This window comes from Globicephala melas, chromosome 6 (assembly GCF_963455315.2).
Source record: "Globicephala melas chromosome 6, mGloMel1.2, whole genome shotgun sequence".
Taxonomy (NCBI): Eukaryota; Metazoa; Chordata; class Mammalia; order Artiodactyla; family Delphinidae; genus Globicephala; species Globicephala melas.
In genome coordinates, this window is record NC_083319.1 from 90131767 (window position 1) to 90155985 (window position 24219).

At 37.7% G+C, this 24219-nt stretch overlaps 2 protein-coding genes across 3 annotated transcripts in view; one reads left to right on the plus strand and one right to left on the minus strand.

The window, feature by feature from the left end:
- The window catches only part of CENPP (centromere protein P), a 226367-nt gene that overhangs the window by 93509 nt on the left and 108639 nt on the right, over positions 1-24219 (minus strand). The gene's annotated exons all lie outside the window — the stretch shown is intronic.
- Positions 5420-24219, plus strand: part of ASPN (asporin) — a 40861-nt gene continuing 22061 nt past the window's right edge. For both annotated transcript variants that reach the window (XM_060301183.1, XM_030847226.3), the window contains exons 1-8: positions 5420-5601; positions 9150-9199; positions 12540-12812; positions 16177-16289; positions 18470-18683; positions 19741-19851; positions 23387-23480; positions 23870-24008. In XM_060301183.1, the coding sequence (XP_060157166.1) occupies positions 5555-5601; positions 9150-9199; positions 12540-12812; positions 16177-16289; positions 18470-18683; positions 19741-19851; positions 23387-23480; positions 23870-24008 (1041 nt within the window). In that variant the 5' untranslated portion in view covers positions 5420-5554. The remainder of the gene's footprint in view (positions 5602-9149; positions 9200-12539; positions 12813-16176; positions 16290-18469; positions 18684-19740; positions 19852-23386; positions 23481-23869; positions 24009-24219) is intronic.

A 24219-nucleotide genomic window follows, 5' to 3' on the forward strand; every position in this document is an offset into this window, starting at 1 on the left:
GAAATATCCTGCAAGGTAAGACTTTAGGTCTGTGTGAATATCTTGCCATCCAATAACCTTTCACTTAGTGGTTTTAGCTCCCATCTTTGCCTAAATCAGTGACTATGCTGGAGGTTTCACAGTGGTGATTTTCTAACTCTGTGATTCCTTCTGTACTCATTAGTTGGCATTCCTCTACAGAAAAAGCTATGATCCTTTTGGCCCTCTTCCCTCTGTTATAAAAAGGATTTTGCATTTGATGTGCTATAATCCATTGCCATTCTTATTTGAGGTATTCAAACTATGCCTTCACCTAGCTTCTATGTTCTGTTCACAGTCCGCAGTAATCTCTGAGTGCTTTTGTGCCTGCTGGTATGATGAAATGTTTCAGGTTTACAGAATTCCTTTACAGATTCCCTGGCCCTGATCTATTACTTGACATTTTTCTCAGGGGCCTTGCTCCTTCTAATGAAAAATGGCCCTTAGAAACACAGATCTGGAAGTTAGATATGCTCACTGCTTTTAGGTCTTCTCAGTTAAAAGAGCCTGGAAATTTATTTAAAACAAAACCATTACTTGCACCCATTCCTGAAAGCAAACTGACCTTTGAGGCATTACTTAAAAATATTTGATACCTACATTTTTATTATAAATTCAACTCAATCCATTTTAAATGACAATTTATGGCATTAATTCATCTTCAGAGCAAAACATCCAACAGGATGATGACAGGAGCTCAGCCTGCAAGTTGCAGAAGCAAGTCCTTACCAGCACAGGGTATAGAAGAATGGGAGCTGAGAGCCAGGAACCAGAAGCCCATTTGAAGAAGGTTGCTGCCATGAGCTCAGCCAATTGCTGGAACTGCACAGGAATTCAGGGCCGGTTTTGTCAAACTAGTTTTTAAGATATGGTAAATTTAGACTTTGATATAAAATTTCCTCAATTTTAAAAATACCATATGCTCCAAACAAACCATATCTGTGGGCTGAATACTGCCCATGGGTCATGATCTACTGTATAAAGTCAATTCTCATTATAAACCACAGAGCCTAGTCCACCATGAAGGATGCTTGAACATTCAAAACCACCCATAAAATCATATCAAACCCATGAATTCACTTCTTTCAGAAGTTTTTGTGAATGCCTACTATATACAACCTCTGTTATGCATAAAGAGCATACATTATTTACATCCTAGGATTTGATGGTCTAGAACATTCTTGAACTAGGTATTTGGAAGGCACATCCCCTCATTCCCTCAACGTTTCGCTGACAATCCCCCATCCCATTTTGCTTTTCTTCATGGCACTTAACACCGTTCTTTGAATAAACGGATGGACAAAATTTTCCTTGTAATTTCTACTATGAGAGACTAGTACACAATCCATTCCAATGTACTCAGAAGGTTAAGGTAAACAGGGGAGGAAGCACCAGATACCAGCTGACAAACATCATAAAACTCAATCGTCTTAGTGATACTTGAGCTCAGGAAGGTGTCTCATGTGACCACAGTCACCCCTACTCCTCACCCATTGGAGTTTTAATTTGCATGAGATGATTTCTAAGGTCCTTTCCAGTTCTCATTTGTTTGGGCTTTGACCACTGTTCTCCATTTCTACATTAGCAGAAGGTCAGGAAAGGGTCTTAAAAATTATATGCAAGCGTGGCTTAAGCAATTTATTTTTATTTTCATCATGATTGGAATATATTGGGCCATGCAAGAAATTTGTGTTGATGTTCCTTTTATGCAATCAATGTTTCTGTTCATAAAATGTCAGTAGAGCGAATATTACTTTTCTAATTTTCAAACTTATCTTGTTTAAAACATAATAATGTGCAGATTATTCATGATTCCCAAAGACACTGTTTGATATAGTAACACTAATTCTCCAGTATTTAGACCAAGGCCCAACGAGGCAAAAGCCAAACAATAAAAAACAAACATGTAGAAAAGAATTAGGTCCCCTTCATAGGACCCTTATAGGAACCAAAAAAGGAAGATTTTTTCCTCACAATACTCTAGGGAAGAGGAGGTACACTGATGTGTCTGGAATGACAACCCGCAAAGGTGTGGAGAAAAAACTCCAGTTTATATCCAAATGGTGTGTTTGTGCACGCTGGGCTATCTCTGCAGTTGTGAGGTAAAGCTTCCCACCTGCAGCTCCAAGACTGTGGGAGGGGTTTTGGGCCCTGGGCTGTACCTCTAGTCACAATGTCAGCAGAATAGGGTGAATAAGCCAGAAAGACCACCTGCATCTTGGCATTATACTCCAGGGCCCATTTCTTTTCCTAAGCCTTCTGACTAAAGAGCACAACAGCATGCTGGAGGAAGATAAGCTCAGGGCTCACAAGTGAGGAGAGGAGAGAGGCTGCAACACATCTTTAGAAAAACAATCTCACAGGAAGTGCCTCCCAGCTCTCTAGACAAGGTGGCAGAACCCTGCCTAGACGGGTGGTCGCGGGGCAGATGCCATGACTGAGAGGTGAGGAGAGGCTGGTAGAATGATGTGGGAGAGGAACACTGTGTGAGCACAGGCAAAGGTAGAGAGTGGGAGGCACACATCCCACTGAGAGGAGGCGCTGCCACTCAGCCCCAGCCAAGTGTTGCCATGCAAAAACAGGAGCCACCCAGTGGCAAGGCTTTACTTATCAAGAGAAGTTGAAACTTCATAATTTTTTTTTTTTTTTTTTTTTTGCGGTACGCGGGCCTCTTACTGTTGTGGCCTCTCCCGTTGCGGAGCACAGGCTCCGGACGCGCAGGCTCTGCGGCCATGGTTCACGGGCCCAGCCGCTCCACGGCATGTGGGACCCTCCCAGACCAGGGCACAAACCCGTGTCCCCTGCATCGGCAGGCGGACTCTCAACCACTGCGCCACCAGGGAGGCCCCATAATTAAAAAAAAATATTTTATTTATTTTTTTTGGCTGCGTTGGGTCTTCATTGCTGTGTGTGGGCTTTCTCTAGTTGCAGCAAGTGGGGGCTACTCTTCGTTGCGGTGCACGGGCTTCTCATTGCAGTGCCTTCTCTTGTTGCAGAGCACAGGCTCTAGGCGCGTGGGCTTTAGTAGTTGCAGCACGCGGGCTCAGCAGTTGTGGCTCACGGGCTCTAGAGCACAGGCTCAGTAGTTGTGGCGCATGGGTTCAGTTGCTCCACAGCATGTGGGATCTTCCCGGACCAGGGCTTGAACCCCTGTCCCCTGCATTGGCAGGCAGATTCTTAACCACTGAGCCACAAGGGAAACCCCACAATTTTTAAATATAGAGCAATTCTACCTGACAGAAACATACACACGAGCCTCAAATGACAGATCAATGAATGCTTAAAAGTTCATAGCTACACTCCAAATGGAAATTAACCCAGTTAAATGAATATATATATGAATATACATATAAAATATATAATTTCTGGCATATTCATACAGAAGAATGTTAGATAATATGGGTATACCTTGGAGATATTGCATGTTTTGTTCCAGACCACTGTGATAAAGTAAATATTTCAATAAAGTAAGTTACACGTACTTATGCGTTTCCCAGCGCACTATACTGTGATCTATTAAGTGTGCAATATCATTCTGTCTTAAAAAAAAAAGAACAAAACTTAATTAAAAAGATTTTATTGCTAAAAATGCTAACCATCGCCTGAGGCTTCTGCAAGTTGTAGTAGTAATATCAAAGACCACTGATCATAGATCACCATAACAAATATAATAACAAAGGAAAAGTTTGAAATATTGCAAATTACCAAAATGTGACACAGAGACATGAAGTGAGCAGATGCTGTTGGAAAAATGGCACCAATAGATTTGCCCGACACAGGGTTGCCACAAACCTTCAGTTTGTCAAAAAACACAGTATCTGTGAAATGCAATAAAGTGAAGCGCAATACAAGAAGGTATGCTTATAATGAGAATGAACAAACTATTGCTAACCACAATGACCTGGATGGATCTCTAAAACATAACGCTGAATGAAGAAAGCCAGACTCAGAAGAGAATGCACTGTATATATAAAGTTCAGAAAGCTATGGTTTTTGAAGTCAGACAGCGGCCTCCTCTGAAGACAGAGTGATTCTGAGGGGTCCAGGAGTGCTGGGATTTCTTGATTAGGTGTTTGTGAAAATTAATTGAGCTGTACCATTACAATGTTTATTTTTTTGTAACGTATACTTCAGTTAAAAGTTAAAAAAACAAAACAAAACACTGTGAAGGACACAGATTTCTGCCCAAGGAGCTTCTCATTTATGGCCACTGCTTTGATGGAGCTCAGGTTAATAAAATCCAGTTCAACACTCACGATGTCCCAATTCATCAAGGTAACAGACAAATGTTTCGAACTAAACATAACTGAATAAATGGGAACATGAGCATTATAACCAAACAGGAGGCCTGCCAAACCTCAGGTGCTGCACCCAGGGCAGGCTTAAAGCTCTGCAGAGGCCAGCATACGGGACTGTCTGATGTGAGGGCCACAGAAGTATATTTTATTTAAGTGGGGGCTGGGTGTCCTGCACATTGGAGGCACAGTACTTTTTCTATGGCTTGCTTCAACATGTGCCATTTCTCTGGGAATCAGGAACAAACAACAGTCAGATTCTTTGTGTCAGGAGAGACCAGACTCTGCTAAACTACTGGAAACACGCTTTGCAAACAGGCTGGCCCCCAAATCTGCACGTCATGAAGATGCTAGTTTGGTGTTACCTAGTACTTAGGTACCCAGACTTAGAAAAATGTCCTCTTGAAGGATGATGTCTTAATTGATGTGGGAATTGGGCATTCTCTCAGGCCTAATTGTGAATGTTGTCTTCCTGCTCCCATGTCCTCCCTAAATGCTATGTGGTCATAGGTGATATTCTCTTGAAAAGTGAAAGTCCAAGCAGGCTTCACCTGTATCCTTGCATCAATGTCTGTATCACAGCATACAGGCTGGGGCCAGAAGCATTATATAGGGCCTGGTCTGCAATTCCCCTGACATGCCTGTGGCAGGGCCAAAAGCTTTTAAAGAAATTCTTGAGACGTATGCTTGATGTAACAGCTTCAGTCATCAGAAGAAAATTAACAGCATGGCTCCTTTCTTAGGTACATCTGGAGATTGGATTTACATTTCAATAATGTACTCTTTCAGTATTCCTTCCTAAAACTGATAAATATTAGTCTATATAGAGTGAGTGATTTTTAAATTTGTAACTTATAAGTATTCATTCATTTAAGAATTTCATATTTTTTTCAAATCAGGTATTTCTTGAATGGCTTTGACTGCACTTTCAATGGCCAGTTGCCATGAATTATTAAACTCTCTTTTTTTTCTTCAGAATCTTCCAGTAGACGTCTAGAGTTTAGCTAGAAGTCTTGGCTACGATACAAACAGTGATGGAAAACACATGAGCAGTAACAAGTTTTAATCTTGCTTCTCAGTACTAACATGGGCTAATCTGTGGAAGCAGCTTATTCCAGTGTCACCCAGGGTGCAGCCACACCAGGCTCTGCAGAAGGCTGTTTTTCTTTTAAATGTAATATCTTTTCATATTTTCTTCTTAAATAGTAGCTGAGAACATTTACGTTATAGATAAGTAGTACATGGTGGAAAATTCTACTTTCAGGAGAACTTACTCTCTTCTTACAAGGTATGTTTTCATGTCTTTTTTTCATGTACTAGTGTACAATTGTTTTAGTCAATACTAAGAGGACATTAATGTAATTAACATAAATGCTTGTAAATTATATAATATAGTTTAAAGATTATCTGTATAATGTCTTAAAAAATAGCACTTAAATACATATCTAAAATTACTCTAGCTTTTATGTTTTACATATAATGGATTTACTTTCAACATAATTGCGACTTTTTAAAATAGCTAAATGATAACCTGTCATTATACTTTACCATAAAAGTTAACAGGGTTGATTTTTAAAATAATTTAAACAAATATCTTGTGAACATGTTCTTTTAAGAAAATAACATTACCTTAATAATGAATGATAAGAAAGTTTGGGGATATTACAAATACATTAAGTGAAAACAGTAAAAGATTTTTTCAAAATGTGAAACTATGATATTTTCTAAGGTATTTTAAAAATATATGAGTTATTCAAATGTTTTTACTTACATATTTGAATATTCATATTTTGCCTTAATAAATGTATTCCTTATTCTTATGTAATGAAATGACACTGGACAGTTAAAATGGAGATCCATATAACTCTAAGAAAGAATATTTATCAGCAATAGTTTAATTAGCCCTATATTCAATGTGAAAGATTAGAAACTTCTTTTCACAATATCCAGTCAGAGTGTAAAACAAAGATTTCCTTTGTCCCCTCCCAAAATAAATTTTTTATTTAATATTAGATTTTAACAAATTAAACAATGTATTTGATATTCTACTCCCTCTTTTATTTAATATTAGATTTTAACAAATTAAATAATGTATTTGATATTCTACTCCCTCATAATCTAATACAGCACAGCATTCTTTCTTGTTAACCTATTTGGAGGTGTGGCAGCCATAAACAGTAGCCACATGGTATAGAGGATTAAGTCACAAAGAATCTCAGGGGGTATATATCTCTCTAAAAATAAAGAATTAAAAAATCCCACCAAGAACCGAGTTGTTTAAAAAAAAAATCATAAGCCCACACATGTGTAAAAGCATCTTGATGTTTTTAGTATTTAGCCATATAGGGTAGTGGTGGAAAGAATTGAGGATATGCAGTCTTCTGTTACAGCTACTTAATTAAAAAAGAATATTCAGATATCTGATCTGAGGTTTGAGACAAGAGATTAACTTTACAAGCACAAGTTTTAAGGAAGCATAGGAAACAATAGAAAAATGAAGAGGTAGGAGTTTTTAAAGACAGTAGCTAGGTTGCTAGATGCATTGAAAAACTGATGAAGGACAAAACATATAAAAGGAAAAGCAGCCAGCAAGTTCTTCAATCAGCTGCTATTTATACTTTCAAGGTAAAGTTAAGTATCTCTTTAAGGAAATCATAGGCTTTAAAAGTATCAGTTTCCATGACAAAAAGGTACTGTGAATAAGTTTCCAAAGTTTAACTTATTTGTCCATTTACAAGGCTGTGCCTTGACTACACCAGAATTTAGTCTGGATTCCTTCTGCGAATACACAGAGCATGTTATATCACATTTATATACTGAAAACTATTGTTGGTACTTGTGAATCGAGAGGAATTTCAGCCAAGCAGAACTTTAAGCATAGGATTTCAAAGCACAGTGATTTATTTTCCTAATGATAGTGTCTGAGAGGAAATACCATTTCACTTAGACAAATTTTCCATTCCAGTTTGTGGAACATTTAAGCAGAAAATAGGAGCTTATGTAAATTCAGAAAGACACTTCTCAAGCTACATTTCCAGTCCTAAGAACATGGCCAAGCCTCTCACCCCATCCTCTCCGAGGAGAACCTGGTTACTGTCTGGAAGTCACTGTGGGAATAAGACCCATTTAGAAGAGGCCAAGCAGAAGGGTGGACAATGCGGCAGTGAGGAGGCCAGCTTCGGCTTCTTCTGCTATAAAAGAGGGCATGGTAGCAAAGTCTCAAAGGCCTCTCCTGGCTCTAATGTGCCATGGCTTAGTAATAACAGCAGTAGCACTGAAATAATATTTCAAATATTATTCAGAGTAAGAGAAATTTGAAACAAAATTTCAAAGTTTTCCATGAGTAAGAAACTCTGTCAAAACGTCTGTATCAGGGAAATACTGAGCTTTCTTGAGAACAAGACATAAACATTTTTAAAGGTTTTAAAAATAACAATCTAAATACTGCCAAAACTAAACAAATAAGAGCTTGACCCATATTAATAAACGCAAAATTTAAAAATAAAACAAACAACTAAGAGTCATCATTTAAATGAGAAACAATATTCTCTACACTCTCTGAATAATGGGGAAAAAACATTGCTATTTAGTGTTCCCTCTTGGACATTCCAATATTTTTCTACTGATAAAAAATTGCTTAACTAGAATAGGGCAAGGTTTGGGGTCTATAATCACTTGTTTTTTTAATCAAGCCTTTGCCATCTCAAATGAAGGGAATAAATGGTTAATTCCTCATGGAATCAAGGTTCTCCTGACTTCTCTTTTCAAGTAAACAGGATAAGAGAATGCAAAAAGATCAGGTTAATTTCATATAACTAACAGAAAACAGAAGTAGCACAGAGAGAAGAATGTGACAGAAGGCATTTTTGGTCTCAATATAAAGAATTTCCTGTCAACCACAGATGGACAGCAGTGGAACTGGATGCCTCTTGAGGAGGTGTGCTCCCTGAGTCCTCTCACTGGAGTCATGCAATCAGAGAGCAGACACACCATCTGGTCTACAATGTTCTGGAGGAAACTTCAACACTGGGAGGGAGTTTCAACTAAATGGCATTTCCTGCTTCCACATGTCTCCTCTCTCACTCACCAGGGAAGGGTCCAGAAGGGCATGACTGGTGGCTGCCCCCACCAGCCAGCAACTGGAAAGCTTGCCAACTACCATAGACAAGCCACTGCCTAACATAGCAGGCCAGAGTCACCATCTTATCTAAGGCAGGGAGGAACTCATGTAGCTTATCAGTGTAAGAAAGAAGAGAGAGGAAGGGAGGGACACTGGCTGATGCTCCTCCTGACCCCACAGGTAGGCTGACCAGCAGCCCTTTTGGAAGGAACATGTAAGAGAAATAAGTCCCCTCCCTCATGCTTGGCTTTCTTCCTCTCTTTCACCTGAGCACTGATCTTCTGTGTCTCCTCCCAGCTCTGCTCCTCATACCAGTGTCCCTCTAAGTCTGCCACAACTGCTCTGCTCCCCCTCATCCCAGCCTACACCCCACTCCAGGGATCTCCTACATCATAGGGCAACATGACTGCAGCAGGAAATGGGGTTTGCAGGAGTGAAGGCAAGTCCCTGGCCCTGCTGCCAGGCTACAGGGAAAGCCAAGGCATTGCGTCCTGGCTTCCCACTTTGGATCTCTAACATATTCCTCTTGTTATATGTATTTTTTAAAGTTTTACCATTTTCTTAGGTCTAATTATGCATTACATAGATTTTTCTGGTCTAGACGGGGAAGCTACAGCCTATTTATCTCTAAGTTTCTACAAAAATAATGAAACTCAAACAACCAACCAACTCAAAAATAACTTTTTATTAAAACTCTTTTATCTCCCATGGACCAGAGTAAATGGTGCTAGCCCTCAAGAAATTGTGGCTCCAGACTATTTTGAAGGTAGGCACTGCTGGTTGAATTCTGAGGGGGCAGTGTATGGGAAACCTTTAATTGTACTGTCTAATGTTTCTAGAAGTGGCAAAGTTTCAAGAAAAGGCAAAAGTATATGGAGGACCAGAGTAAAGACCATTTTCTTGCAGATTGCTATTTAAAATATTTAAAAAGCAAAATAATAATTTTAAAAATATGCACCATAGACAGGAAAATAATCCTTCACTCATAAGCCCACTATCCCTCTTATTAGGTTTGTGTATTCTATTTCAACCTTTTTTTCATGTATGTATATTTTATAGATGTCTTTATTTCTACTGGTCTCAAATAGTAAACTGAGATTTATGAGGAGTACACAATTTATGAGGAGTACACAAACTTATGGTGAAGAATTTTATTTTCAGAGTCTGGGGACCACACATCTGGAGATTATTCCAAAATGTTAGAGCCAGAGTGTACACAGCTAGCACTGACCACACACAGTTTAGTTCTATTTACTAACTTGAGCATTTGTTTTTTAGTTTTCCTATTAGCGTACCTGACATTCAAGTATTAACTTTTACAACAATCCCACACTTACCTGAGAGTAGCGGATTAGGAGCTGTGGTTGTGTTTTGAGCAAGGAAGCGTGGGAGAAGTGGATAGGGAGAAGCATGTCCATTGAACATCCAAACATGTTCTACTTCATGGATTATGTATCCTAACCCTGTGCCTGGTACACAGTGGGTACTTGATAAATGCCCAGTGAAAAACTCCAGCAGCCTCAAAGAAAGCCAGAGACATGACTTCAAATGACATTTAATTCACTAACTTCTCTACCAAGGTCAAATAAGGTCAGGGGCAGCTATGGTCCTAGAAGATAGAGCTGCGATGCAGAACAATCTTAAAGAATAAATTGGTACCAGAGACAATCTTTGGTTTTGCTAAGGACCAAGAGCTAAATTAGCTCAAGAATGAGAATTGTGGAAGTCAAGGCAAGGCAGGGCACCAAGCATTAAGGAGCCAGGAACCACAAAGAAGCCTACGGTCAAGAAACATAATGGAGCATAGTTAGGCGGGCAGCTAAGAAGCAGAAATGATGTGCCAAAGTGATGCTGGAAATGAAGCCTAGTTGACGAAAACCAGGTGCCTGTGCCAGGATTCCAGGGTGACTGGAATAGTAACCTGCTTGTCCCCAGGGCCGGCTGACAGAAGCTGCTGGCCCGTGAGTTGCCAGCACAATCTCTCTCTGCACCATACAAATCTGACCACACAACCACTCCCATTTCCACCCTCCGAAAGCTGTGAGTGCACTCCTTTATGTACAGATGTACACAGGACAGCAACATGTGGACTGGCTGGAAAGGAAGAGATGACAGAGGCCACTAGATAAAAGAAGATAAAGGAGTGTGCTCCTGTGTGGGTTGCAGCAGAAGATGCAAAGAATGGGTTGGGACACATGAGCTCTAACTCAATTTCCACTTCAATTTGGTTATGTGGCCTTGGGGAAGCCACTGAAGCTCTTTACACCTCTCAGGGCTCCTGGTTAATGTGAGAGACGTATCTAGAATAAACTGAATTGACAATTCCACAGGCAGTGTAGAGATGGAAGGACAGAACTGGTTCTGAAGTGGGATTCAGAATAAGATTATAAAAATATAAAAATCTTTTCTGTTCTGTGTCCTGTAATCTCCCCTTTCCTAGCACAATTGAGTGTGAGTTCTCATAGGGAAACCTGATAAGGCTGGTCATGTCCAGCTGCCCAGAGGGCAAAATGTACTTGTCGCCATATAGATTTCTAAGCGTTAAATAATGTTAGTTATCAGGTTAATCACTGATGACAGTAGGGTTTTTTAAAAAACCTTTCTCTGATGATTAAAAGATATACAAATGAATATTTTAATTAAGTTAGTTAATTCATTTCTGATTCTTAAGTCCAAAAAAAAGCAAGGCTGTGGAGAGATATTAAAGCTGATTTCTGGGTTCTAGAAAACTGTAAGAAGCTGGCATAATTCAAGGATTTGGAGGGCCAGGTCTTCCTGAGGCTGGACCAATTCTGACTGACTCTAGAAGCCCTCTGTGGCTAAGGTGCTATCTGGTGCTCAGGCATAGCAGGACAGCTACACTGCTGGATGATCTGGCTGGGTGTGGACTCCCTCCTGCCAGGATACAGACTCACCAATGGGCATTATGTGAAGCTAACTGCATGCCCCAAAGGGAAGACAGGTATAAGTCTGTTTTAGATGATATCATAATGCTTTTAATTTTTGAAAAGTACAAAGAATGTATGTTTTACAGTTGATGGTTAAGAAACCATGATATGTAAACATACCTGTAGGAATATCCACCATCAGATGACAACAAATCTATTCTCAGAAGGTTCTCATTCATACATTCCAGTTTTGTGTGGGCTTTAAAAACTACAACTGAAAGCACCCCATGCCTTCCCCCTGCAAAAAAACTAAACAAAAGGAACTCAGTGGAAAGATCAGTAAAAAAGAATAGCCTGGACCAAAGATGCTTTGGATCAGGTATTAGATAATGGAACAGATTGAAAGGAAGAAATCCAATAACACTGTGGAAAAAGTAACCAACTCTGAGAGTGAGGCTGGGGAGGATGGTGGGAGAGAAGTTAAAAGAAAACTTCCAGATGTACTAAGGGGATATGAAGGATTTTACTTTAAAAGTGACATAGATATTAAGGCAATGGAAGGATTTTAGGAGTAAATAGTCAGGTATGATAATATGTTTTTGTTTTTAAAAGCATTTATTTGTTTCCTAAGTATAAATGTAGTTCTTATTGCTCAGTATAGAAATTAAAGAAAAAAAAAGACACAAGTAATTCATGACTCTACCATCCAGATATTATCATCAATTAGGTATATTTGTGCCAGGTTTTGTGTGTGTTTGTGTTTGTAAGTATACTGTGTATAGATTTTTTATATTTTCTTTTATTTCAAAAAACAGTTTTTCATATTTTTAAATATCTTTGCAAACATTTTGTGGGTTCCAAAGTATTTCATGGAATAAATATACCCTATTTTATTTTACTATTTCTCTTTAACCATTAGTATTATCTTTAATTTTTTTGCTATTATATATGATTCTCTGATGAACACCTTTATGCACATTAGAATTGTTTCCTGAGACTAGATGCCAAAAGTAGAACTGCTAGATGAAGAATAAAGATATTTATAAAGCTTCCAATGCATATTGCTGAACTGCTTTCCAAAAACTTTTAATAAACTTACTCTCACACTGGTAATAAATTAGAATGCCATTTCATTGTACTCTTGCCAGCTCTGAGAAATGTACAGCAGCAGGAACTGTATTTATTTAAACTTTAACTTAATCCTCAATGTCTACTTAGTTCTAGACCGGTCCCCTACACAGGACGACATGAAGGAGTATGTGCTCCTAGTGTTCTTGACTTTGTGCTCTGCCAAACCCTTATTTCACCCTTCGTACCTGACACTGAAGAATATGATGCTGAAGGACATGGAAGACGAAGGTGACAGTGATGCTAACAACTCTCTTTTCCCAACAAGAGAGCCAATTAACCCCTTCTTCCCATTCGATCTGTTTCCAACATGTCCGTTTGGATGCCAGTGCTACTCGAGAGTTGTACACTGTTCTGATCTAGGTAAGGACACATGTCAACTTGTTTTGTAGAATAATGTCGTTTTGACAAAATTTAAAGGATAAGGAAAGACCTCACTGAAATTTCAAAAATCAACTGATTATAAAGGAATTTTTCACCTAAATTTTTGAAAAGTATAACAAACTCCAAAGTACATCCAAACTTATTTTTAAAATCCAGAAAATCAGAGGAAAACAATGGAAATTTCATATACAGAACATTTCCTTCTCTTCCCAAATTTGAATCAGTATTACATTTAAATTTCCTTTAGAGAGAATGGATGTCACTGTGGTTTCATCTTATAGAGTGTCAGCCGGTTGAAACTGTGCTTCCTAGCAAAATTCTACCATAACAAAATAAGTTGCCCATCCAGAACAATAAATAGGTTATAGAGTTTGTGAAATCTCTAATCTAGACATTTTAAAGACAATACTCTATTTGTTTTGAATGTTTTGGGTTTAAAACTATCTAGAAAATAAATGGCTGAACTAAAAACCACTTTCTAAAGTCTCTTAAAAATGTGTAATTCTCTGCTGAGTATTTTATTCTTTTAATACTTCTAATGAAGGTGCTCTCAAATAGAAGGGCATACTCAGGGAGAGGTGTAACAGGAATGCACATCAACAATTGTTGTACTCAGCTATTTGTAAAAGAGGAGATGGCTCAGACCTGACCCACTGTGGGAAACCAAAAGTATGGCACACACCTCCCATTCTGGACCTGGAGGCCACTTAAGGCCACTTCCAGAGCGCATATGAGCAGACAGTGCCTCTGAAAGCTTTAGATTCATTTCCTACTGCCACAGCATTCGTGGCAATAGTCAAAGCTTGTTACAGTGAACTCCAGAGACTTTAAAAAAATGTGTTATTGGGTTTCCCTGGTGGCGCAGTGGTTGAGAGTCCGCCTGCCGATGCAGGGCAGACGGGTTCGTGCCCCGGTCCAGGAAGCTCCCACATTCCACGGAGCGGCTGGGCCTGTGAGCCATGGCCACTGAGCCTGCGCATCCAGAGCCTGTGCTCCGCAACATGAGAGGCCACAACAGTGAGAGGCCCGCGTACCGCAAAAAAAAAAGTGTTATTATGGGACATAATGAGAAAGGTGAACAAAAATCATCCCAAAACGAGGATATTATTATGAGCTAGAATCGCTGGTAAAGTCTTAATGGAATATACAGGCCAGGAAAAAATGGGTTTTAAGCTTTACCTTTGACATTCTTATGAGAAAGAGATGACAAGATGCAAACAACGTTTGCTGGTCTGGAAGCACAGGCAAGAATGACTGTGGGAAGAGCGGCAGGAAGGAGAAATGTAGAAGCTGAAACAGACCCTGGTGTGAGAAAAGGTTAGATTAGGGAGTATCGGAAGGTCTTTTTTTTTTTTTCTTTTGGTACTGTCGTTTTTAAGCTGCATCCCAGGCAGGAAGAAACTTCACTATCAATTTGTAGAGTTGAAGCCTGAGAAAACACTTTGCTAAACAAAGATCAGGATAAAAATGTATATATCTACTTTGATACTGCTGGATGTAAACTGGGTTTGTTCTGGGTAAAACTTTGACTAAGGAGATGTTCACCTTTAGCACACACCGTCCTTGTGTGATGGCCTTCATGTTCACTCCAGCACAAAGTCTTCTACTTCAACTTAAAGAGCTTGAAGGAAACACTGCATAGCTCTGCTCCAGTATGTGACTGTCTTCAAAGAACTGAGAAAAACCAAACTGCCTCATGACAGACAGTTGGTTGCAAATAGTGTTTTACTTACATGGTCTCTTGAATATTTAGCTTTGAAAAAAATCTAATAAAATTCACCCAAGAATATCTGTAATAGTATGACACATACCTTTAAAATGACACAGCACTGTTAGCAGCATATAGTGGTCCCCCATGACAACTGAAGTTGAGAAGGACACTTAAAAATCTTTTTCCCTCAGGAAATGAAATTTTTTTCAGAGCTTCCAAATTCATCAGGGGTAGGGTAGGGGAAGGTTTGTCAAAGTTTATGTTACTAGATCCTGTCTGCAGAACCTCTACCTTCCTATAAGAACTTCCACTTCATTTTCTAAAACCAAAGTAATCTCCTAACAAAACTGCTGTTACCTTGGTAACCCATCAAGTTACCCCTTTCCATCTATGTCAAACTTCTTAAAAGAATTGTCAATTTTAAAGTATAAAGGGCAAAGAATTGAGGGCTGTCAAGTGAAATGTTGATATTCACAGTATTTCAATATTGGATTCTTCAATTTGGGCCTATTAAATATACTACTACTCTTTAGGAGTAAGGATGGCTCCACTAGAAGTGTAGTAATATCTAAAACTCACTTTAAAATACATAAAAAAGATAAATTGATGGATGGACAGTAAGTACAGTATAGCAAAATGTTGATGGGAGAAAAAGGAATATGAATTTTCACTGTAAAATTGTTTAAACTTTTCTGTATGTTTGAACATTTCAAAAATAAAATGTTGGGGAACACCAAGAAAGCCCCATGCTCGTCAAGCATAAATACCATATGGAATGTCTGACAACAATCAGAGGTGCACATGTTCAGCCATTTAGGGAAAGCAAGGAAAGTAAGGAAGAAATGCGCCACATACAGCTCCTGGCAATTTTCCTCTTCTTTAAGAGAGGAAAAACACACTTAAGTCTTTAAATAATGTAATTAACATTTACTGAGTACCTACACAAAAAGGAAGATGCAGCTGCTGAGATGAGAGAAAAGAAAGCTATTACTAGAGTACACAGCTCGAAAAGAGCTAAGGCTGTGGGTGATAAATTCAGTAAAGGTATACTACACACCTAGATGTTAATTATATGTTATGGATGAATAAGTTTTCATAAATCAAATAATTTACGACTAATTAGAGGAGCTCATTATTAAAGGAAATGGGTAGTAAAGTCTTTGATAGTGTACACGAAAATAATTTATCTATTTTCTAAGCACAACTTTCTACATGTTGATGCTTCTTAAAATGATCAAAACCCACAGGCTCCAATTAGCACTACAACTGCCTGAAAATCTGCAAAGAATGTTAATATTCTTTAGTTAAAAGTACATCAGCAGAAGTTGTGCCTCAGCTGTAGATCTCCTCCTCGTAGTCATATTAGAACCCCCCAACTTAGCTCCATTTAATGTCACCTTGCAGCAGACTGAACGGTGATAGCTAGAACCAGCTAGACACCTTGTAAAAATAAAGTTACTTGATAAGATCTTTAGGCCTTTCCAAAGAACAATGTTTTTGTCATCTGTTACATGTTGAGTCATCTATTACTTAATGGTAACCGTGAATTTTGAAAAAAAGCACATTTCTATCATATCAGCAATTTCATCTTTAGCATATAACATATATGCAACGTGTTTGTTTATTTCTCAGGTTTGTCCTCTGTCCCAAGAAATATTCCATTTGATACCCGAATGGTTGACCTTCAAAACAATAAAATTATGGAAATCAAAGAAAATGATTTTAAAGGACTCATCTCACTTTATGTAAGAATACATGCAAATATTTAAGTGATAATCTCTGTCACTGCTAAAATGATTGCTTGTATTTGTGTAAACAAGTCTTACTTTTCTGTGTATGATGAGTGACAAAATCCCCGTTATTCAGCAGTGGTCTAGTTAATGAAAAATTATAGATTTAATTCAATTAATAATTTAATTCAACTGATGTTTACTGAATAACAGCCAGGTGGAAAGGCAGCGGGCTAAGAATTCAAATAAGTGGTCCTTATGATCTATTTAGGTTCTATTTAGGTAATCATAGTCATTATACACTAAAATAATAAAACTGATTATTTTCAGGAACTCATTAGTGTACAATGTAAGAAAAGCAGTACCCAAACCCACAAAGCTCTAACAGCAGTATGTGCAATATAACATAATTGACTAAATATACTTGTATGGCTTTTTTTTCTAGATCTCAAAAGATGAAAAAGAATTTTCCTTACTATACTCATTAATATTTTAATTTTCTAAGATTTATAAGATTCTTATTTTTCTATTTAGCATTTTGAGCCTCTAGATTTTAGCAGGTAAAATTTCTAATTCTATTTGAAATTGGGTTTGAGGGAGAGCCTGATTCCACACTGTCACAGACATGGAGTGTGCGGCACACACAGAAAGGAGTATATTTTACCAGTGGTAACAAGATGTATTTTAAATTCTTCTAGGCTTAACCTATCTCAGTTGAAATTGTTAAAAGTAGTGATGTATCTGAAAGGAAGGTAAGAACAAGGAGACACTAAGGGCCTATGGTGAAACCAGTAAACATAATAAGTAAAGGGAGTTTAACTGCAGAAGTATTTGTATTTCTTCTGTGAAACAGCAACAATGTGAATAATACCAGAAAGGCGTATATTAAGTCATTCTGGAAACAATGGGAAGATTGCTGTAGAATGGAACCAGGGACAAAAATCATAAAAGGAAATAATCTAGAGCTGCTCCCTGAAAGAATGAGAGGATCCAGATTAGCAGAGAGGAATAAAAAGTCCTAGGAATGCCATTGCTCTTGTGAAACACTGAAAATTGTTTCTGCAAAATCTGGCACGTTTTGAAAATAGTTACTAGGTGAGTGGCAAGCCCTGATTACCAAGGATTTTCCCAGTTTTGGTTCTGAAGTTCCGCACCCCAGTAGCTCAAGATGGCTGCAGTCAGAACCCTCAACATGTCGCAAAGGGCTTGGCTGTGGGGAACAAAGATTCAGGCTGCATTAAGCTTTCACTCTCTGGGGTTGTGTCTTCTCTGAAGAGTGCTGCCGCGTTGCACTGAGAAACAGTCACAGAACTGAGAAGAGGTTGAGTCATTCTCCAGAAACTACTACCATTTCCCCATTGTCTAAAATATGCCAGAATGCTGAGGGCACTTTGTAAGAGTTTATTCTTTCAGGCCTCTGTTCTGGGGAAAATGGTAAACATTAGTAAACAAGACAGAGGTGAGGTTTTAAGAGTAGATAAAATCATGCAAAAACGTATTTGTTGTGTACCGAAGTTAATTTTGTGGAGTGAATAGCTTTTAAGATAAGATAAAGAGGGCTTCCCTGGTGGCGCAGTGGTTCAGAATCTGCCTGCCAATGCAGGGGGACATGGGTTCGAGCCCTGGTCCGGGAAGATCCCACATGCCGCGGAGCAACTAAGCCTGTGCGCCACAACTACTGAGCCTGCGCTCTGGAGGCTGCAAGCCACAACTACTGAAGCCTGTGCTCTAGACCCAGTGCTCCGCAACAAGAGAGGCCACCACAATGGGAGGTTCATGCGCCACAACGAAGAGTAGCCCCCACTCGCTGCAACTACAAAGAGCCCCCGTGCAGCAACGAAGACCCAATGCAGCCAAATAAATAAATAAATAAATTTTAAAAAAAGATAAGATAAAGATAATACTATCCATCACTTCCATGAAGAGAAATGGGAGAGGGGAGCCTTAAACACGTGTCACCTACTCAAAGACAAACCAAAGGTGTGAAACCAATCGTTAAAGCTTTGCACTGTTCCAACTCAGTAGTAAATTTTTCTTTTTTTAAGCTTAGATTGGGCTGGAGAATTATTTACATTGTTAATAAAGTATATGAATGACATAATTTGCATTGATTTCCATGAGTGACTAATCACTGTAGAATACTGGTAAATCACATCCACTTCCTGATATGGTGTAACTTTTTATGCTTTATCTAGGCTTTGATTCTGAACAACAACAAACTAACAAAGATTCACCCCAAAGCCTTTCAAACCACAAAGAAGTTGCGAAGGCTATATCTGTCCCACAATCAACTAAGTGAAATACCACTTAATCTTCCCAAATCGTTAGCAGAACTCAGAATTCATGACAATAAAGTTAAGAAAATACAAAAGGAGACATTCAAAGGAATGAATTCTTTACATGTGCTAGGTAAGTTTTTACAAATAAATGGAACATTTTAAAATTATAAGCAATATGCAGATGTAGAGATCTTTATCATCATTAACAACTTTAGGACTGATAATTTCCAAAATTAATTTTTTGAACCTAGTAAGCTGTACCTAGATAAGCCATTCATAAATCAGTGAAAGTATCAAACAAAATTTATAGCACTTAAAGAAATACACCTTTTACAATATAAATACACATGCACTCTGCACTCTCAAGAATCCCTTAGTGTGGTTTCTGTTTTCTGACTGCACTTAATTGGTTAAAATCTGTTATTCTTATTTAATTTAAAGGTATCATTTTTAATGTATTGTAAAAACTACTCAAGTACAACCTACAACATTAATTCAGATATTATTTGGAATGTACATCTAACTTTTCATTATCTGCTTTGAAGATTATTCATCTAAGGTGTTTTTACTGTATACTTCCAATTCTACACACTATTTTACTTCTAACACCCATGGTATAACCATGCCATCTTCCCCTACTATATCCATTCAAAATTCCTAACCAATATTCTCATTCATTTATTTACTCATTTAATTCAACCAAGTGCCTGGCACTTAGCCAAATAGCTTCACTTTCTGGCATTCCTCAGTTATATTTCTGTTAATCAAGTAATTTCTAATTGACTTACAATTTTAAAAGTTTAGGTGACAAATAAATAAATGTACAGTGGAAAACACAAAGGTTTTAAATTATACGAAGGATGGTCTTTTTTCCTATGTTACATTACTATAACGAAACCTTGATTATGATTACGGTTGGAAAAGAGTGATAAGTAAGTTACTGACTTAGTAATTCAAAGCAAAATAGTAAAGCTGTTATATATTCCAGCCTATGTAATACAAAGCAGTCTTTTTCTGAGACTGACAGAAAGGAGAGTAGATAGACACAGAAACAGATATACTGAGTGAAGGAGAGTGAACGATAATGCTCACACTTCTTAGAACTTTCTTGGGACGTGCATCTCTGCATTGTGAGTTTCCTTCACATACAACATATGTATGCTAAATTATATAATTTCCCCCCACAGAAATGAGTGCAAACCCTCTTGATAACAATGGGATTGAACCAGGGGCATTTGAAGGGGTAACAGTGTTTCATATCAGAATTGCAGAAGCAAAACTGACCTCAATTCCTAAAGGTTTGTATTTATACAGTATTTATTGAATTGTCATTTTAAAATGACCATTAAATGTAAGGTTGTAAAGTGTACACACTGTCAAAACCACACTGCAATTAGAATCCTTTTTACCAGTATATCTGGTCAGTGTAGTATGAAATTTAGTGTTTTCTCATGTACACATCAAGAGCCATATGTAATTCTTTTTTCTTTTTTTGACAGTATGAAACCAGAATCTTTTTTTCCCAGTACGAACAAACATTAAGAAGCAAAGGACTTTTTATTTTCTGTCTCTTTCCTAACATTTACTCATCTATACTTGTCATTCTGTGAAGTGTCTGTTAGAGGTGAGAATTCTGTAGAGAAGAAAGCAGAGGAAGAAGCACAGGGCCAGAGACCTTTCTCCCAGCCTTGCAGCAGTGGTTCAGGGTGGGGCTTGTGAGGAGGGATTGGGGCAGACGCTGGCTCTGGCAGGGATAGGTGTATACTCTGGGCAAGGCACTCTATACCTCATGTTTTTACACAGGGGTGCTGTGTAGATTAATGGGCTGATGCACAGAAAGGTCTGAAGACAATGTTGGGCACATAGTAAACGCTCTCTCCTGACATAACCAATAACAGAATGAGCACCGTGCTCTTTATCATATGAGCTGAAGCTGGTGCCTCAAAGTAAAATGCTTAAGTTTGCTACTGGACCAGTTTTCTAATGTATTACTTCTAAGCTCCCAGCCTGATGATTAACTAGATTGGATTTGCCTTTCTCCAAACCCATGCTCAAGGTCACACCTTCCTCTTCCCTGACAAGTTCTCTCTTCTATGCTAACACCTGGATCAGAAATAACCCCTGTGATTAATAACATTTTCCTTTCAAACAGCCCTGTCTTTCAGTATCCACAGTAAAAGCAGTAATAACCTGTTTTCTTCTATTTTACCATAACCCCTTTTCTACTACTCAGATGATCCAGAAGATTAACAAGACAAATACATGCTGATAATTTAAAAGACCCAGCAAAGCTGCTGTTATTAATTAAGGAAAGCTGCTATTATTAATCTTTCATTTAGGAGGAAAATCGTCTAAAGTAAAAGTAGAAAGACAATTTCTTTCAGTATAGAAAAAATCAGTTTAATTCAGAACTACACAATTAAAAACAACCTTAATTTAGGTTTCAAGGAGATGGCTGTTTTTCTAAAAGAAACATAAAAATATTATATTTACCTTCTAATCTTTAGAACAACAACAAAAATACATACTGTACCTAACAAGTTAAATAAAATCCCTTTCATAAGCTGGAAGCTGACATAGAGTGAGGGGGAAGAGGAAGAGGACAGGACAGAGTAGAGGCAGAGAGGATAAGAGGATATACTGGAGCAGAAGAGTAGGGCGCCACCCCAGAGCTGTGGCTCTGAGGTCCTGCAGTTATCATCGCTCTTTATATTTACATCAGCAGCTTCCTTATACTACAAAACATCCTGAGAGTAATTCTCTTCAAGTTTCAAAGTGTATCTTAAAAATGAAGTTTTAACTCCTCGTGAAATTCTCAAGATTCTTCCAAAGTCTAAAGGAACATTTTATGTTTTTAGAAATTTAAATTTCAAATCTCCAAATTTACATAACTACTGCTTTAAGATCCTTATGACATTCGAAAGCCAGTTTTTTGTTTTTATGACTTATTTGCTCAAATGTTAAGGCTGACTGCCCAAATGTTATAATTCAATCATCACTACCCATTGTGACAGGATGAATTAGGCCGAGGTCCAGAGGGTTCTTACCAGACCTGACAAGTTAACATAAGAAGAGTGAAACTGTTTTCCTTCCTATTCATCTGGAAAATTCTGTTACATAATAGTATTGTGTTGAGGGGAGGAGAGACCTGTTTGAAGATAGAGTAGGTATAGAAATATCTGTATGAAAGTATACTATATTTGTTGGCAGTCACTGAACTACCCAAATCCATATGAGAGGACAGGCCCCTTAAATTCTACAAACCCTCTTCCAAGAAGTTTTCCTGACTCAACATGCACAGAGATCTCTCATCTTTGACTTGCTACAGCATATTCTAGAATAGACTGGCACACTCTAAAATATTTTTCTAGTAATTTTTGTATACATGATAGACTTGCTCAATTAGTGTTTAAGGTCTTTGAAGATAGAACTTACCTTCAACAGTCTTTACTACTAATAAAATAAGGAAATGTTTTAGCAAGAGTTGAAAAACAAATGCATTTCCTAGCTAGCTAACAAGAACTTTTGACTGAAAAATAGTATCTTATGTGTAGGATTAATAAAATGAGATCTGACTGAATTTTCTGGTTAGTCTCTTTCATTCCAGCCTCAGTTAATCTGGGGAGGGCTGGGGTCAGAATATGAAGGTGTGAGAAGAGAAGGTGCAAACATTCACAAGGTACCTGCCATGTGCCAGGTGGCACTGAAGATGCTTCCCTTAATTTATGCAGAAACTACTACTAATTGAAAAGAATAAATACTGCAGTGGATCAAACATATCAGGGAAAAAACCCATATGTTCATAATGATATAAAAAAATTCATTGGTCACCTCTGGGCATTGCACTAATTCATTACTTGAAAAAAAATCAAGCATTTATGCTGCTTTTTCTATAAAAACTGTATTATAAAGTAAATAATGAAAGAAAATTCTTTAGAGAACAATCTCACCTAATAAATGAATAACGAATGACAAAATCAGAAAATCACCATTTTCCCATTCTGAATGAAATAATAAATCTAGGTAGCAGTAATCAATAAATGAGTGCAAAGACTGTCAGATGAAAGAGTGATTTGCTGAATCTAATCTGGTCTCTATATCTAACTACAGGTCATAAGAAATAAGGGGGCTAGAAACCCTGATAAACTATATTATGTGGAGGCCAACAGCCCAATCTACAAAGGAGTATCTCAAGCAAATTAATATCTGAAACGAATCAATAGAAGAGGAGAAAAAGGAAAGAGTAATAGAAGAAGAGATTTAAAGAGATATAAGACCCAAATATATCCTGTAAACTTTATTTGGATCCTGACCTGAACAAGTCAACTGTAAAACAATACATTTGAGATCATTAGGGAGAGGAATATTAGATGATTAAAGAATTGTTGCTAATTTTGTTAGATGTGATACTAACATGATGGTTATGTAAGGGGAGAAAAAGATGACCTTATGGGTTAGAGATGTCTAGTGAAGTCTTTACAGGTGAAATGACATTATGTGTGTGAAATTTGATTTTAAGTACTCCAGCAAAAAAATAAATGAATAAATAAAAACAAGTCAATAAACAAATCAATAATAAATAACTATTGGCGTAGATGAAACAAGATTGGAAAAATGGAGATAACTGTTGAAGATGGGCAAAAGCAAGGTGTCTCATAATACTAGTTTCTATTTTTGTATGTTTGAAATTTTCCATAATAAAAAGTTAAAAAAAAAAGCAGATTCCCCCAAAACTGCCTAAGCCTATAATGTGAAACTTAACAAGTAAACAAATAATCAATAGGGCTTGGTCTTAACCTGATCTAACATACATATGTCTTTTCTTATCGCTAGAACTACCTTCAACTTTACTGGAGCTACATTTAGACTATAATAAAATTTCAACTGTGGAACTAGAGGATTTTAAACGATACAAAGATCTGCAAAGGTAAACATCCCCCAAATCCTAACTTGGAAGTGGTAGTCCATATGATGAAGATGTTAATGAAACTTCTTGGAGAATGTGTACAGGGACATAAAATTAAGGGAAAACTAGAAGGAACTGCTATCATTCTGTCTCAGTAATGGAAGAGGGACAGCAAGTGGAATGAGAAAAGGACACTTTCCAAATGTCCCTTTTGTTGCATATAGGTTAGACAGAAAATTTTCTGACAGTGGAGGAGCAGGCTGTTACATCCTGAAATAGGTTATTAAAGGAAACCATGAAATACCTTTCTCTGAACATATATACAAATATTTCTAACTCAGTTGTGGTGTTTGCAGCTAAGTGTATCATACCATCTGCTCAAGAGCTGATGCATTTTATGTCATTTTTAGGCTGGGTCTAGGAAACAACAGAATCACAGATATCGAAAATGGAAGTCTTGCTAACATACCACGTGTGAGAGAAATACACTTGGAAAACAATAAACTGAAAAAAATCCCTTCAGGATTACAAGAGTTGAAATACCTCCAGGTAAAATATTCTACTTGTGTTTTGCAGATATTAGTACTTTTCTTTGTTTTTATGAAACATATTAGTATCTGGAGCAAAGACCAATCAAGTAGCAATGGTAATCCACACCCTAAAGACCCTCCAGGTTGGCCGAGGTGTTTTATGCCAAGGAGAGCGTTAGAATACCAGTTTCTATTGAGATATCAGCTAAAACGTTCAGGTACCCATTTCC